At 37.9% G+C, this 16,147-nt stretch overlaps 1 protein-coding gene across 1 annotated transcript in view; it reads right to left on the reverse strand.

Moving 5' to 3' along the window:
- Positions 1-16,147, reverse strand: part of LOC146810791 (uncharacterized) — a 72,354-nt gene that overhangs the window by 53,159 nt on the left and 3,048 nt on the right. Inside the window, exon 2 of the mRNA XM_085614997.1 lies at positions 9,010-14,704. Within this exon, the coding sequence (XP_085471123.1) occupies positions 9,010-14,661 (5,652 nt within the window). The 5' untranslated portion in view covers positions 14,662-14,704. The remainder of the gene's footprint in view (positions 1-9,009; positions 14,705-16,147) is intronic.

Raw genomic sequence — 16,147 nt, forward strand, 5'->3', positions numbered from 1 at the left:
CGACGCACGTGTGAGACGTGTCACCAGGTCTGTTTCTTCTTTGCATTCTGGTACTTGTAGTCGTACTTTTAAAATGGGGCTAGCAGACCTCGGTAGGGGGTGGAACATATTTTTTAATCTGTGGCACTGCCCAGTGTTTTTGAAAACTTTGCAGCATTTATACACTCTGCAATGTTTGACAAAGGCCAGATAAAGGCGGGATTTCCCATGAACGGCGACAAACACCCACTTTTAGTGTCAAACCTCTGGGGAAAAAACCTTCAAGTTCTCATGCAAACAGATGGACGCAGCTGGTAGCGTCGTCACAAGGGCGGAAGCAACAAGTGTGGGTATGAGAAGGAAACCAGGCTAGTTGAATTCTAGTTTGCCATTAGCGTCCCGGCTTGCTATAGTGGCAAAAGTGAGAGCAAAAAAACGGTGTCATGGAATGTGCATCCGCGGTGCCCCTGGTGCTTGCTAACACAGTAATCATGAAATGTCACCATACAAACCAGTTCCTTGCACACTGCCAAAGATTTATTGGGATGGGAAATCTGTGATTTTGCTTTTTAGGTTACAGATCAATCTGCGAACATCATCTCCTTCATGATGGGAGCTTTTAAACGTGTAACTCACGTGATTAGTGACGCACCACCGACGTGGGAGTCGCAGTCAGTGAATAGGAAACCCTGTGTGTTGGAACATAAGCAACACGAGGGTCAGGACCATTGGTATGTGTAAGCTGTCTTCGGCTAGTGATGTTATAACATGTCATATTAACGGGGCCTTTAAAAGGTCACCTCCTTAATGAAAGACAATCTTTTGAGGGATTTCTCAGATATTCAAAAATCATTTGATATATCTAACACTCACTCTCTTCATTATCCTCTTCTGACAGCCTCTATCACTCAACTTCTTACTCAATTACCCTCTTCTACCACTCCTGGTCAGGCGTCAGCCTCCTTAATTGATTTTTCTATCCCTCTTAGAGCTGCTGCCATCTATAAATTGCTCACCCATCCGGTAGCAGATAGATCGAAGTCGCCTATAGAACTATTATGGGAAAAGGATCTTTCCCAGGAGTTTTCTTTTCAGCTCTGGGAATCTGTTTGGTCCAAGATACATACTTCCGCCCGTTCAGCTAGTACTACACAAACTCTTTTTTTCTTCTATAATCGTCTTTTTTTTTTACCCCGTCCGATTTATACTAATTTAAATTACTTGATTCCAAAAAATGCTGGTCATGTCCATGTGAAGATAGTGATCTTCTTCATATGTTTTTCCATTGTCCGCTGGTTAAATCCTTATGGTCTCGAATTTGGTCCAAATTAAATGATGTTTTAAACACAAATTTTACTCTTGATGTCACACATATTTTTTTAGGAGGCTCCTCACCATTATGGGCTGCTCCTCGCAATGCTCACAGATTCATAGACCTATTCATAGCCATTTCACTCCAAATCATCACCACTAATTGGAAAGATACTTCTAAGATCTCATATCAGGCTTGGTGGAACTTGTTATGTCATCACCATCGACTTGATCGTGCTTTTGCTACCTCCGTGCCTCTGTTAATTAAAAAAGATTTGATATGGTCACCACTTACAGCATATCTTTCTAAACATGTTCCTTGATTATCTTTGCTAATATTGAAAGTACCCTTTTCTTTCTTCATCATTAGCTTATAATTAATTCTTACAGTTGTTACTGATATTGTTTTAGCGTTTTGCCTTTATATATATATATATATATATATATATATATATATATATATATATATTCCAGCTCCCAACGGATCACACAGACCCCAGGCACTCACGGGTTACAGATGCACATTTATTTGCAGACGCGTTTCAGCGATTACAGCTGTCTTCAGTGCCAAAATGTGTAAAAATGGTACCCAGCATGCAATGCGTTTAAATAACGAATGCAGCCTCCCCATTGGTGAATAATTCAAGTGTCATGGCTAGCAAGAAAGGACTCTCTAGTTGTCATTTTTACGAGCGCCATCTCTTAAAGATAATGTTCCATGCTCCTTAATGCGCTTTCTCAGACATGGATGTCCAAATTGAGTTGTTCCGCTCCATTGGGTGAGCACAGATTTTATCTCTCAGTAGGTGCCTTTCCTTGTTGTTATATCGTCCCTTCTTGTATACCGCTAGCTTACTTGTGTAACCCTCGCCCAGCCACGTGTTGTTTTCTTCCAACCAAACCACAGGTAGCGGTACAATCCCCGCTAGACTTGAGCTTAGATAGCTCACGATATCTTGATCGATGGTAGGGTTTTGTGTGGCGGTTCAGGCAGCAATATTAGATTACGGCTCCCAGTCCCACCTCGATCTGCCGAACTCTTGAGGGCGGGTGCCTTTACCGTGAGGGTAGGACTCACGTATTATCTTCCAGCTCCCAACGGATCACACAGACCCCAGGCACTCACGGGTTACAGATGCACATTTATTTGCAGACGCGTTTCAGCGATTACAGCTTTCTTCAGTGCCAAAATGTGTAAAAATGGTACCCAGCATGCAATGCGTTTAAATAACGAATGCAGCCTCCCCATTGGTGATTAATTCAAGTGTCATGGCTAACAAGAAAGGACTCTCTAGTTGTCATTTTTACGAGCGCCATCTCTTAAAGATAATGTTCCATGCTCCTTAATGCGCTTTCTCAGACATGGATGTCCATATTGAGTTGTTCCGCTCCATTGGGTGAGCACAGATTATATCTCTCAGTAGGTGCCTTTCCTTGTTGTTATATCGTCCCTTCTTGTATACCGCTAGCTTACTTTTGTAACCCTCGCCCAGCCACGTGTTGTTTTCTTCCAACCAAACCACAGGTAGCGGTACAATCCCCGCTAGACTTGAGCTTAGATAGCTCACGATATCTTGATCGATGGTAGGGTTTTGTGTGGCGGTTCAGGCAGCAATATTAGATTACGGCTCCCAGTCCCACCTCGATCTGCCGAACTCTTGAGGGCGGGTGCCTTTACCGTGAGGGTAGGACTCACGTATTATCTTCCAGCTCCCAACGGATCACACAGACCCCAGGCACTCACGGGTTACAGATGCACATTTATTTGCAGACGCGTTTCAGCGATTACAGCTTTCTTCAGTGCCAAAATGTGTAAAAATGGTACCCAGCATGCAATGCGTTTAAATAACGAATGCAGCCTCCCCATTGGTGATTAATTCAAGTGTCATGGCTAACAAGAAAGGACTCTCTAGTTGTCATTTTTACGAGCGCCATCTCTTAAAGATAATGTTCCATGCTCCTTAATGCGCTTTCTCAGACATGGATGTCCATATTGAGTTGTTCCGCTCCATTGGGTGAGCACAGATTATATCTCTCAGTAGGTGCCTTTCCTTGTTGTTATATCGTCCCTTCTTGTATACCGCTAGCTTACTTGTGTAACCCTCGCCCAGCCACGTGTTGTTTTCTTCCAACCAAACCACAGGTAGCGGTACAATCCCCGCTAGACTTGAGCTTAGATAGCTCACGATATCTTGATTGATGGTAGGGTTTTGTGTGGCGGTTCAGGCAGCAATATTAGATTACGGCTCCCAGTCCCACCTCGATCTGCCGAACTCTTGAGGGCGGGTGCCTTTACCGTGAGGGTAGGACTCACGTATTATCTTCCAGCTCCCAACGGATCACACAGACCCCAGGCACTCACGGGTTACAGATGCACATTTATTTGCAGACGCGTTTCAGCGATTACAGCTTTCTTCAGTTCCAAAATGTGTAAAAATGGTACCCAGCATGCAATGCGTTTAAATAACAAATGCAGCCTCCCCATTGGTGATTAATTCAAGTGTCATGGCGCTCGTAAAAATGACAACTAGAGAGTCCTTTCTTGCTAGCCATGACACTTGAATTAATCACCAATGGGGAGGCTGCATTCGTTATTTAAACGCATTGCATGCTGGGTACCATTTTTACACATTTTGGCACTGAAGAAAGATGTAATCGCTGAAACGCGTCTGCAAATAAATGTGCATCTGTAACCTGTGAGTGCCTGGGGTCTGTGTGAAGGCACCCGCCCTCAAGAGTTCGGCAGATCGAGGTGGGACTGGGAGCCATATATATATATATTCACTGAAAAAACCATGGGTTTCACACACGTTATAGTTAGGAATTAGCATTTAAAAAACCTTGCAAATTCACTGAAAAAACCATGGGTTTCACACACGTTATAGTTAGGAATTAGCATTTAAAAAACCTTAGAAATTCACTGAAAAAACCATAGGTTTCACACACGTTATAGTTAGGAATTAGCATTTAAAAAACCTTAGAAATTTAGTGAAAAAACCATAGGTTTCACACATGTTATAGTTAGCTGGACATTTTACTCGTAAAAAACCAATGAAATTGCCCCGTTATAGTTAGTTCAGCTAACTATAACTCGCGCGCCCGCAATGCACTGCTGATGACGTCACATATTACATCACTCATGACATGGTCAGTGACATCACTCATGACATCACTGATGACATCTCAAATGACATCACTGATGACCTCACTGATGACATCATCCAGTGAATGTGTGTTTTTCTGAAAATTAAATATGTTTTATATATGTATATCTCAAGGTTGATGGAAGAATAAATGGGTATATTACTGTCTAAATGGATGATTTGTTTTTGAAAAATTGATTGTGTAACTGACTGATTAAGTGTATCATAGTGAATACATGGCTTAGTGAGTAATGTTTAAATATGTAAATATCTGTATCAGTCTCTCACTTTGTGTATAAGTGGCTGCATGGGTTGGTGAGTAGCTACATGGGTGTCTATATAGGTTATTAGTTGTTTTTTTGAGTATCAGTCTGAGTGTCTGCATGGTTCAGTGGGGGGTATTACGTAGTGCATCGGTGCATGAATGAGTGACTCACTGTTTGTATGTGTTGAACAGAGCATGTGTGCAGGACTGCATGGGTGGATGAGTGTGTGTATGGGTGTGTTAGTGAGTGAATGACTGTCTCAATAGTGTCTTTATGAGTGACTACATATGTTTTAAACTAGTATATGTGACTATTGGTGTATATATGTGAGTATATGTGAGAGTGAGAGATTGAAAGAGTTCCTGTATGAATAAGTATGTGTTTCTATAAGTGATTGTTTAAAAGACTAAGTATGTGTAAGTTTCCGTAGAAGTAAGTGTGGTGGTGTGTGTATAACTGTATATGCAAGTAAATGTATGTTTGATTCTTTATTAGCATGAGTGACTATGTGTGTGAGTAACTCTATGGATGAGTGGCATTGTGTAACAGGATGTATAGATGTATGAGTACATATGATGAGTGAGTACATGTATGAGTGACTGTATAGGACTGTTGGTGAATGAGTGGATGTGTATGTGGATCTTAGAATTACTGAAGAGGTTGTTGTAACTGGTATTGGTATGTCCATTGTTTTGAAATTTTTAGTCTCTATTTTTGAATGTGTGTATCAAAGCTTATATTAAGGTGAGAGGAGGTCTGCCACTCTATCACAAGGATGATGTCATCAGTGAGGTCATCAGTGATGTCATTTGAGATGTCATCAGTGATGTCATGAGTGATGTCACTGACCATGTCATGAGTGATGTAATATGTGACGTCATCAGCAGTGCATTGCGGGCGCGCGAGTTATAGTTAGCTGAACTAACTATAACGGGGCAATTTCATTGGTTTTTTACGAGTAAAATGTCCAGCTAACTATAACATGTGTGAAACCTATGGTTTTTTCACTAAATTTCTAAGGTTTTTTAAATGCTAATTCCTAACTATAACGTGTGTGAAACCTATGGTTTTTTCAGTGAATTTCTAAGGTTTTTTAAATGCTAATTCCTAACTATAACGTGTGTGAAACCCATGGTTTTTTCAGTGAATTTGCAAGGTTTTTTAAATGCTAATTCCTAACTATAACGTGTGTGAAACCCATGGTTTTTTCAGTGAATTTGCAAGGTTTTTTAAATGCTTTTTTTTTTTTATATTCTTCATTTTTTTCAAACATATTTTTATTTTAATTTTCTTATCTTTTATAAAGACTATGCTTTAATTTTTAAAATCCTTAAATATTTTTTTTATATATATTTTTTAAAATAAACATGTAAAATTTATTTCCAGATTTTTTTTTTTTTTTTTTTTTTTTTTATAGTACGCGTACCGTAAGCTCACGGTAAGCGTACGGTTTACGCAACGTCCGTAATCTATCTACGCTGCTTGCGTATAGTTACGCACTTTGCGTAGCCGCGCGTACTGCGCGTGGGACGCGTGCGCGCTTACGCAACACGCGCACGTTACGCGGAAGTGCCGGGAAATGACTGTTATGCGCATGTGCGCAAGCGCGTGTCTTTTTTACGCGCACGCGTACTTTTTGCCGTAAGCGCACCGTAAGCGTACCTTAAGCGTACGGTAGGTCATGTGATCTTGAAACACAACTTTTGATTGGTTGAAACTACTTTCAGTTCTAGAACTCTCCTACACCACACCCATTCCCCTCATTTCTGCTTGTGATCCCTTAGGAGAAGGAGCTGGTTTGTCTTTGGGATACGATGGCAGAACAGCAGAGCCCTTCTGAGAGTGAGGCTAGCACCAGCAGCACTGTCTTGAGGCAGAGAGCGAGGAAAGTAAAGCCTTCTTATGTTTGGGATTTTTTTACTTTTCCAGAAGGCCAGCAAAAGGTGAATGCACCCTTAGTTACTTGCATTCTGTGTAAGCGTGTACTTTCTAGAGGTAATCCTGACAGGAAGTATTCCTTTGGGAATCACACCATGATGAGGCACCTCAAAGAAGTACACAGAAGGACACATGGTCATCTTTTTGGAGGTAACTCTTCAGAAAGACGAGCCAGTACATCCACAGCAGCTCAGCCTGGACCATCATCTGCAGGGCAGACTCCTTCTTCTGCAGGTCAGGTGAGCCCTTCATCTGTGGGGGGAGAATCTCCTTTTGCTGGCCCTCTGGAAATTAACCCTCGGTTTGCGAGGGTTGAAGTACGGTGCGCCACTTGTCACGATCTAATTACTTATAGGGAGACCAGTGTTTCCCTGGTGAACAGTAAAATAGATCAGCACACTTGTCGTACCGTCTAATATTCCCAATCTTTCTTTCCTCTGTCCCTGCATGAACACAACGGTTCTTTTAAGAGCCAACCTTATCTTTCATCTTTTTTTTTCTTTTTTTTTAAAAACTTTTTTTTTTTTTTTTTACCGTACGCGTACGGTAAGCGTACCTTTTTTTTTATTTTTTAAAAAAAACACTAAAAATCATTTTTCACATTACAAGGTCCTTGAAAGACTACAATTATTACTATTGACTTACCATACTCACTGAAAAAAATATTTATTCATTTGTTTTTTTAAAAAATAGTTTTTAAAATGGTTGTAGTTTACGAAAATTTTCTATATCGATCTGAAAAAAAAGAAAAAAGTATTAATATTTTTAAAACATTTTATAATACAGTACACATATTTACATTTTTTTCCAAAAAATATTTTTGCCTTATTTTTGCTGTTTTCAGAATATATTGCATTTCACTATAAATTGTGAAAGCAATTGCATTCATCATTTTACAGCGGGCAAAAAAAAATAACAATCTCAAAGATTGTATTAAAAAAGCCCAGAATCTCTTCTCACTTAAACTTATCATTACAGAAATGCATATTATTCTTAAAAAATGTCATCTAAAAACAATACTTTTTTCTTTAAAATACCGTCTGATATTTTTGTTTCAGAAGTACATTCACAATAATATATCTCAAATAACTCCAAAATACATCTGATTTTATTTCCTTTAGGCCAAATAGTATTTTTTATTCTTTCCCTGGAATAAATTTCCAAGGGAAAACCATTAAAATTCTAAAGTTTAATCTGTCCAGATCTCACCGATTCTCTGTAACATTTTGGTTCACGAAAATTTTTCGAATAATTTATTTAGTCCACAATAGAATTGCTTACTTTTCCACATGGCCAAATAGTAATTTTTGAAATCATTTTTGAAAAAATTTCCAGTGGCAGTCCAATAACATTCCAAAATTTAAAATGTGCAGAAGTTACCGATAATCTCTAAATTATTGGTTTTTCAAAATTGCATTAAAAATTTAAAAAGTCCACATTACAATTGGTTATCTTTCCTTTAGGCCAAATGATAATTTTAAAAATCTTTTTTCTACAAAATTGCAATGGTAATCCTGTAAAATGGTAAAATTATTTTGTCCAGATCTTGCCAAGTCTCTCTAAAATTTAGGTTTCAGGAAGATTAGATAGGAATTTGCTAAATCAAAAGGCAAACGTTGTTTGAAAATCAATTGGGAATCATTACACAGTGTCCATCCTTTTTCACATTTTAGATAAACTGTGTAATGTCCAGAAGTAACAGTAGGTCCATCATGGAAAATTATTGCAACAGTTACAAAAGTTTTTCCTGAAATTGATAATTGCTGTCCTGTAAACTTCTTTATTAAAGTATCCAATTTTGATCCATCAGCTCTACATCGTTGCATCATTAAAATTACATACTGTCCGTATTCCCTTAAAATTAATGTTGATAACATGTCAGAATTACACTCACCACATTTCATGCTATGATTAGCATCTTTAACTAAGTTTGCAAAAGTGACTGTTTTACTCTCTGGCAATGTCAAATAAATAAACCTTTCATTATCAACAATAGAACCACTTATATTATAACAATTATCACAACTATGTTCCCATTTATAAGAGAGACCAAAAAAAATGTCAATGGGAACTCCTTCTTCTTCCACTACCTGAAGAAAATACATCAAAAATTCGTGAGCATCTTGCTGTTCATTTTGAGAAAACTGTGTTCGTCCTGAACATACATCTAAAAGTTTTCTAATATCAGTAGCACTTTCTATTTGAGTTTTATCTTTACTCAGCTTTTGAAAAAGGAGACTGAGCTCTGAACAGAATCTTTTTCCCTGATTTATTATTATCTGCTCTTGCAAACTTTCCAGATAAAAAGCAACATTCAGCACTACATTTGCGTAGCAGTTGACACCAGAGCTATTTTCAAAATGACATCCTACAACCTGTTCTTCATTTTCCTTATTCTTTTTGCTTGCAATTACATCACTCCTCTTTTTTTTCCTCTTCTCTACATCTTCATTACAGATATTCTCATTTCTCCTTTTACGAGAAACTACACGTTTCTCCAACACAGGATACTGACCTAAATGAGGAGCATAGCTTCTTCTTAATCTATTATACTCCTTTACACAGTTTGTATCAGCACTAACTTTTGAGTCATCGAAGTCTATCATGAATAAACCTGATAATGTTTTGACTCGTGACAAAGCAACATATGCCATACCTTCTTTGAACACACTAGATCCAATGTTCACAAATGCACAATCTACAGTCAATCCTTGAGACTTGTGAATAGTTACAGCATATGCTAGAGAAAACGGAAACTGCTTCCTACGTACATATAAGTCTTTCACAAGCATGAAACGAACTGAACAACGACAAATGTCTTTAACTTCCTCTATCTGATCAAATTTTATTTTTAACCATTCAATTCCATCTTTTTTCTGATAATTAATAAAACCCACAACTCTTCCCATCGCTCCATTTACTAAGCCTTTTTCAACATCCAAATTTCTCCTTAAAAACACTCTACAGTTCATGCAAACATATAGATTTTTTTCTAATCCTGCTGTTTTGGAGATGTTCTTCTCTAGTGAGTCCAATTTATTTTTCAGTTTGCCTGTTACTGTGACAGTAATTCTTCCATCCTCAATTTTGTCCACTGCTTCCAATTTCCTGATCTCTTCCTTTTCCAATTTCAAAAGCTCCTCATTGAATATTGAGCATTCACGTAGAGTTGGCATTAAGCAGATGACACTTTTGTTTTCTGCAATGTTCTTGTATATCTTCTCTGCAACTATTTCTTCCTTTGGAAATAAATTATGTAGCAGCCGAGTCTGTAATGCTTTTTTGCCAGCTTCTGTGAGTAGTCCAATCCTGATATCTTTCAGAATACTTCCATATTCTTCATCGTTTGCTTGCCTCATATTAGTTGTAAGTTCCTTGTACTCAAAGAAGGACCAAATATTTGTATTACCGATGCTTCCCAATGACTTCTTCGTGTCTTCATGTGTCACAGTATTAAACACTGGTTGTCCTTTAACCGGAGTAAGTTGCAAAAGATCCCCAAAAACTATGACGTGTTTTCCACCAAATAACACGTCATAGTCTGTCTTCAAAATTTGCTGCATTCTTAAATGCACAAAGGCAAGCATTAAGTTTGATACCATGCTCACCTCATCAATAATGAGAACTTGCATCTTCTTCAATACTCTTGAAACTTCCAAGCATGCTTCTCCAGTTAGCTTGTTGAATTGTATTTTGTTCTCATGCTCCACTGGTAACATTAGCAAACGATGTAAGGTGATTCCTTTTATGTTATATGCTGCTAACCCAGTTGGAGCAGTAACCACACAAGACAAAGTAGAATCTGTTTTTTGCTTTAGGTAGCTTCTGATGACTTTAATTAGGAAACTTTTTCCAGTGCCAGCTTGTCCGCTTACATACATCCTGATTGGATGAAATGATGTGCATGAGCACTCTTTTTTTTCATGTAGAAATCCGTGATCAATTTTGTTTTTGATCTCTTCATAAATTTGTTGCTGCTCTTGATTCAGTTGTCTTTCCAAATTTTCTAAGTCTATAAATTCTTCTTGAGCTTGATTCATAGCCGTTTCCACTTCATTCATGGCTATTGATGCTTCATTTTCAACGATTGGTTGTCCTAGGGGATCTTGACTGTATGTTCCTGAACTTTGGCTGTCCTGAGAACTGTCTCTAGCAATTTCTGCTGCAATTGTAGTTTCCTGTTCAATTTCTTCATTTAACATTTGCAGATAAGTTGAGAATGTACTGCATTGTATGCTGTCTTTGCAAGCATTAAAAGAATCTTCATAGCTCTGGAATTCTCCCAGTAGTTCATCCTCTGAACGCCATGGTTTAAACAACTGTAAAAGAGCCAAGTAGTAAAATTCTTTCTTGTCGGTAGTGTCGCAACTCAGCTTCCGGTGATTTATCAAACTTCCTTTGGTTTGCTTCACCAAACATCCTTCTTCACCAACGACTTTATATTTTCCATTATTGATGTCTTCTGCAGCTTTCCGTGAATAAATGTAGTTCTGCAGCACTTCATAGAGACACATGTTCTCCAGATGATGACTTCTCTTGGGATAATATGTGTCCAACATGTTTGTTTTCAATATATCTGTACTTTCAGGTTCGAACTGTGCCAAATATTCAATTTCTCCAACAGATTTCAGTACCCGATTTCTCATTGCTGCAAGGCCTAAACTTGCCCAAATTATTCTTCTTGACTTCGAGTAGAGACTTGCAGAAGATAATCTATCTGAACATTCGTAGGATCCAATTTCTCGATGCGATAACATCTTCAAACTGAAACTGTACAGCTTCTTACTGACAGTCTTCTCGTGAGAAATCTCTTCCCACATTTCCTTCAATTCTGTTTTTTCTGATTTCGTAATGTAAGACGTTACATATCGAGCAACAGCAATGGAATTGTCAGCAACATACTGTATATCCATGTTAGCGTTCCACATGGATAAAATGACTGGGTTGTAGTCATTTATATTTTTTGATTCTTCTTTTCTTTTAAGGTTGTAGGTATTCTTAGGTGATTTTCTTGTGATAGTATGTCTCACAGCTGACATAAAACTGTTGACTCTTCCATTTGTAAGAACAGGTCTAGGAAATCCAAATCGACATTTAGTGTAGTATTTTTCTTTGCTCTTGTATTTCCGTCGACAGTATTTTCCACACCGATGACTTTGGAAACGTAGAACTTGCTCCTTTAACTTGTACTCTTCTGTGCTTTTAGGTATAGCACATGTTGCATATTCTTCAATGTAAGATAACACTGCTTCATCAGTATCTGTTCCAAACTTTGGGGCATCCTTGATCCACAGCAGCATATGAATATGAGGAGCACCTCTTGCCTGGTACTCTTTTCTCCAAAAGAAATCCACTACTTCTCCAAGGGGTGGATTTTTTTTATTGCAGATGAAGGACATCATAGCCTCAAATCTATGATTGAAATATCTGCAAACATTAACCGGATCCAATGAGCACAGTTCTCCTGCTGTCTTGTATTCGATGTTTTCAATGTTTGAATTGGCCTCTCGTAGAAAATCCAGTAAATCATCCCAAGCGTACTCGGCGCAGCTTAGGGTAAGGAACCATGTTGGTGTTCCTAAATTGCGTAACATGCATTTTAGTTCACCATGGCGTCGGTACCAATATTCATTTGTCCCACGCTGACAAGCCATCAGATTGATCAGTTGTGTTTCCAAATGATCATCTCGGTGCTGCACTTTCTCCATAAAATCCTTAGCAGACACATTTTGTAAATGTACTCCACTTTTTAAAATGTGATTTACTGCATAAGACAGTGCAGACAAGTCGCTTTCAAATAAAAGATGGAACAAATAAGGGATACTTTGTCGAAATCTGGGATCTTCAGCATATAGTCTTGTAGTCCGATACTCAGAAGCTGGAATCTGTTCCGGACGTTCATCGTATCGTCCTCCTTTTCCTTTAGGAAACAGCTGAGGAAAACATCGAGCTTCCAAGCTCTCCTCCCATACACTCACGGGATTTCCTTTTGCTTTCTTCATCTGAAAGAGATCAATATTGTCTCCCATAACTTCTTTCGAATGGAGAGGATGTATGCTAAAATGTTCATAAATTTCTTCTTCCTTTGACTTGTCCACTTTTTCAATTTGTCCACTTGGTGTTTCTGTATCTCCTTGTAAATCTTCTTCTTCTTCTTCTTCTACTATATAAATTGATTCATACCATTTGTTATTTTTTTTCAAATACAAATTTGCTCTTTGTACTTTCCGCACATCTACCAGCTCCTGCCAAATCTTCTTATTCTTTGTAGGTACACCATTAACCAGAATAATTAATGGTTCAGTTTCCAAAGTATCCGCATCAATAGTTTCCATATTTTTTTTCAAATCCAAGGGCAAATACACCACTCTACCTTTTAAACCTCTCAGTAAATCTGAAGGAGGTAATTTACCAGTTTTGGGCTCCATACGTACTATGGTCTGGAACGGATGAACACATTGAATGAGTATAGACTCATATGTATTTAATTCAGAAAGTTCAGCAGGAATAGCATCCAATTCTAAATTATTATGTACAGCTCTGGTCGGCATTCTATTTTCCTCTAACTTGTTGTAGCAGTATTTACAAATACGCTGATCTTCACCCAATTCAAAACAATTTTCAAGAAATATATATGTTGCAAAATCCATCCACTTATAATTATCTTCATTTTCACTCTTTCTGTAGAGATCAACATTCCTAGTTTGTTTTCTATAATGAGTTCTGCGGCAACAAATACAAGTAACATTTGGTCTTTCATTAGAGACTATTGCAAATTTTGTTATGTGATCATTAAATGTCTTACTTACACAAGGTTCTACATTCTCTTCCACTTCTGCCTCATTTACTGTGTCCTTCTCTGCACTGTTTTGTTCAGGACCAAAGTAACAAAACTGAATTTCATCAACAACCTTCTCTACATCTGATACCGTTCCTCGGAACAGAGCCCTATTCAATTCATTTAACTTTATTGCTGGACTTTTGGCAAAATACAACCGTCTCACAAACTTTCTCATTTCAGTATGATGAACAGCCAGCATCCTAAAATGATGGAAAACACTATTGCACACTTTTCTAGATAGACAAGCAAGAGAATGACCCTGCAAACCAGTATTCTCTCTCACTCTGCATGGATCCAGACTTTGAAGCACCTTAATCTTTTGTTTTACACTTTTTTTACTATATTCTCTTAGAAACTCTCGAAATCTGTCAATAGATTCCTGACGCACAGTGCAAATACTACTACAATTCCAAGTGTACACTGGGGCTTTAGGACGTCTCCCCATTGCCTCATCTGCCATCACTTGTACCTCATCTCTTGGAACCATTATCTCCTTCTCCATTATGCAACCATTTTTTACTTCGTATGAACGACCTCTGGTGTCAACTGCATGCAGCAAACTATTACTTTGAAAATAGCTCTCTTCATTAAAAAAAGGTTCACTACTTGAGCTATGCATCCACTTTCCTAAAAACACTTTACAAAAATTTGTTCTGTTCACTACTCTTTTGCTTTTGCTTTGTGATTTCAGTACATTAACCATTTTATCTAATGTACGCATCCTATTCAAAATTAATATGAATAGTTTCCTTTTTAATTCTAATGCCTTTGCTGCAATGGCTTCAATTTCTTTTTTTCTCTTATAATATTTAGCCTTTTGCTTATATTTCTTTATATCCTTTATCAAATTGGACATAACTCTTCTCTGAAACATTTTTCTACGTATCTCTTTAAATGCTGTTTTTCTGTTTATGTTAAACTTTTCAATTGCAGAAGGTATATTTGCATTAACTAAATCCTCAATTTTTTGCTGTTCTGTAGGTTTTGTTACATTTTTCCGAGAACAGACATTTTGTACATTTTTGTTTGTTTTCAATATTTTGTTTAGGAATTGTCTTTTTTGCTTACCAGAAGATTTTTTCTTTTTCCCAACATCAGCATCTTCTACTAACTTTGGTCCTCCAGTTGTCCTCAAATATAGTTTTTTTTTTAGCGTTTTTTGAACTCGAGATGTTGTAGGCATCTTAAATTTTGTTCACTGTTCTTCAGCAATACCTGCAAAAAAACTAAAAAAAAAATTCTTTATTGTATTTAAATATATTACTACATTTCTTTTCACAATAGTCACAAAACGAAATTTCTTTGCCAATTTGAATGCACACAAACTCCTCTTTTTTTTTGGGCAAGTGAAAATCTGTATAACAAACTGTCACATTATGAAACCAAGCTGTTTTTTTTTCAGACCACCACCGTGTGTATTCTCTGTGACTGCCTACACTCCAGCAGGGGCAACCAGCCTTAGTGATGCTGAATGTATTTGCATTACAGACTTAAACCTGAAAACCCCACTCGCTTCTAATTACTGTGCATGACTATACATGGCAAGCACATGGGTGTGTGCTAAACCTCTGCTTCTTCCCCCAAAAATTCGCTCCTCTTTTCCATCTACTGCAACTGTGAAATCACCAGAGCAAGACGCAATACATTTCTGCCTATAATTCTTCTATGCACACAGAGTCATGTTTTCACATTAGTGCCAAAACGAAATTTCTTTGCCAATTTGAAAGCACACTTACTGCTCTTTTTTTTTCGGGGGCAAGTGTATATCTCTTTTTTCAATTTGAAATCACTTTTACAGACTGACACATTCTGAAACCTTTTTTTTAAATTTATTTAAATGCACATGTCCAAGCAGTTTTTTTTTCAGACCACCACCGTGTGTATTCTCTGTGACTGCCTACACTCCAGCAGGGGCAACCAGCCTTAGTGATGCTGAATGTATTTGCATTACAGACTTAAACCTGAAAACCCCACTCGCTTCTAATTACTGTGCATGACTATACATGGCAAGCACATGGGTGTGTGCTAAACCTCTGCTTCTTCCCCCAAAAATTCGCTCCTCTTTTCCATCTACTGCAACTGTGAAATCACCAGAGCAAGACGCAATACATTTCTGCCTATAATTCTTCTATGCACACAGAGTCATGTTTTCACATTAGTGCCAAAACGAAATTTCTTTGCCAATTTGAAAGCACACTTACTGCTCTTTTTTTTTCGGGCCAAGTGAAAATCTCTTTTTACACTTTGAAATCACTTTTACAGACTGACACATTCTGAAACCTTTTTTTTTAAATTTATTTAAATGCACATGTCCAAGCTGTTTTTTTTTCAGACCACCACCGTGTGTATTCTCTGTGACTGCCTACACTCCAGCAGGGGCAACCAGCCTTAGTGATGCTGAATGTTTTTGCATTACAGACTTAAACCTGAAAACCCCACTCGCTTCTAATTACTGTGCATGACTATACATGGCAAGCACATGGGTGTGTGCTAAACCTCTGCTTCTTCCCCCAAAAATTCGCTCCTCTTTTCCATCTACTGCAACTGTGAAATCACCAGAGCAAGACGCAATACATTTCTGCCTATAATTCTTCTATGCACACAGAGTCATGTTTTCACATTAGTGCCAAAACGAAATTTCTTTGCCAATTTGAAAGCACACTTACTGC

Source organism: Triturus cristatus, chromosome 7, assembly GCF_964204655.1.
Source record: "Triturus cristatus chromosome 7, aTriCri1.1, whole genome shotgun sequence".
NCBI lineage: Eukaryota > Metazoa > Chordata > Amphibia > Caudata > Salamandridae > Triturus > Triturus cristatus.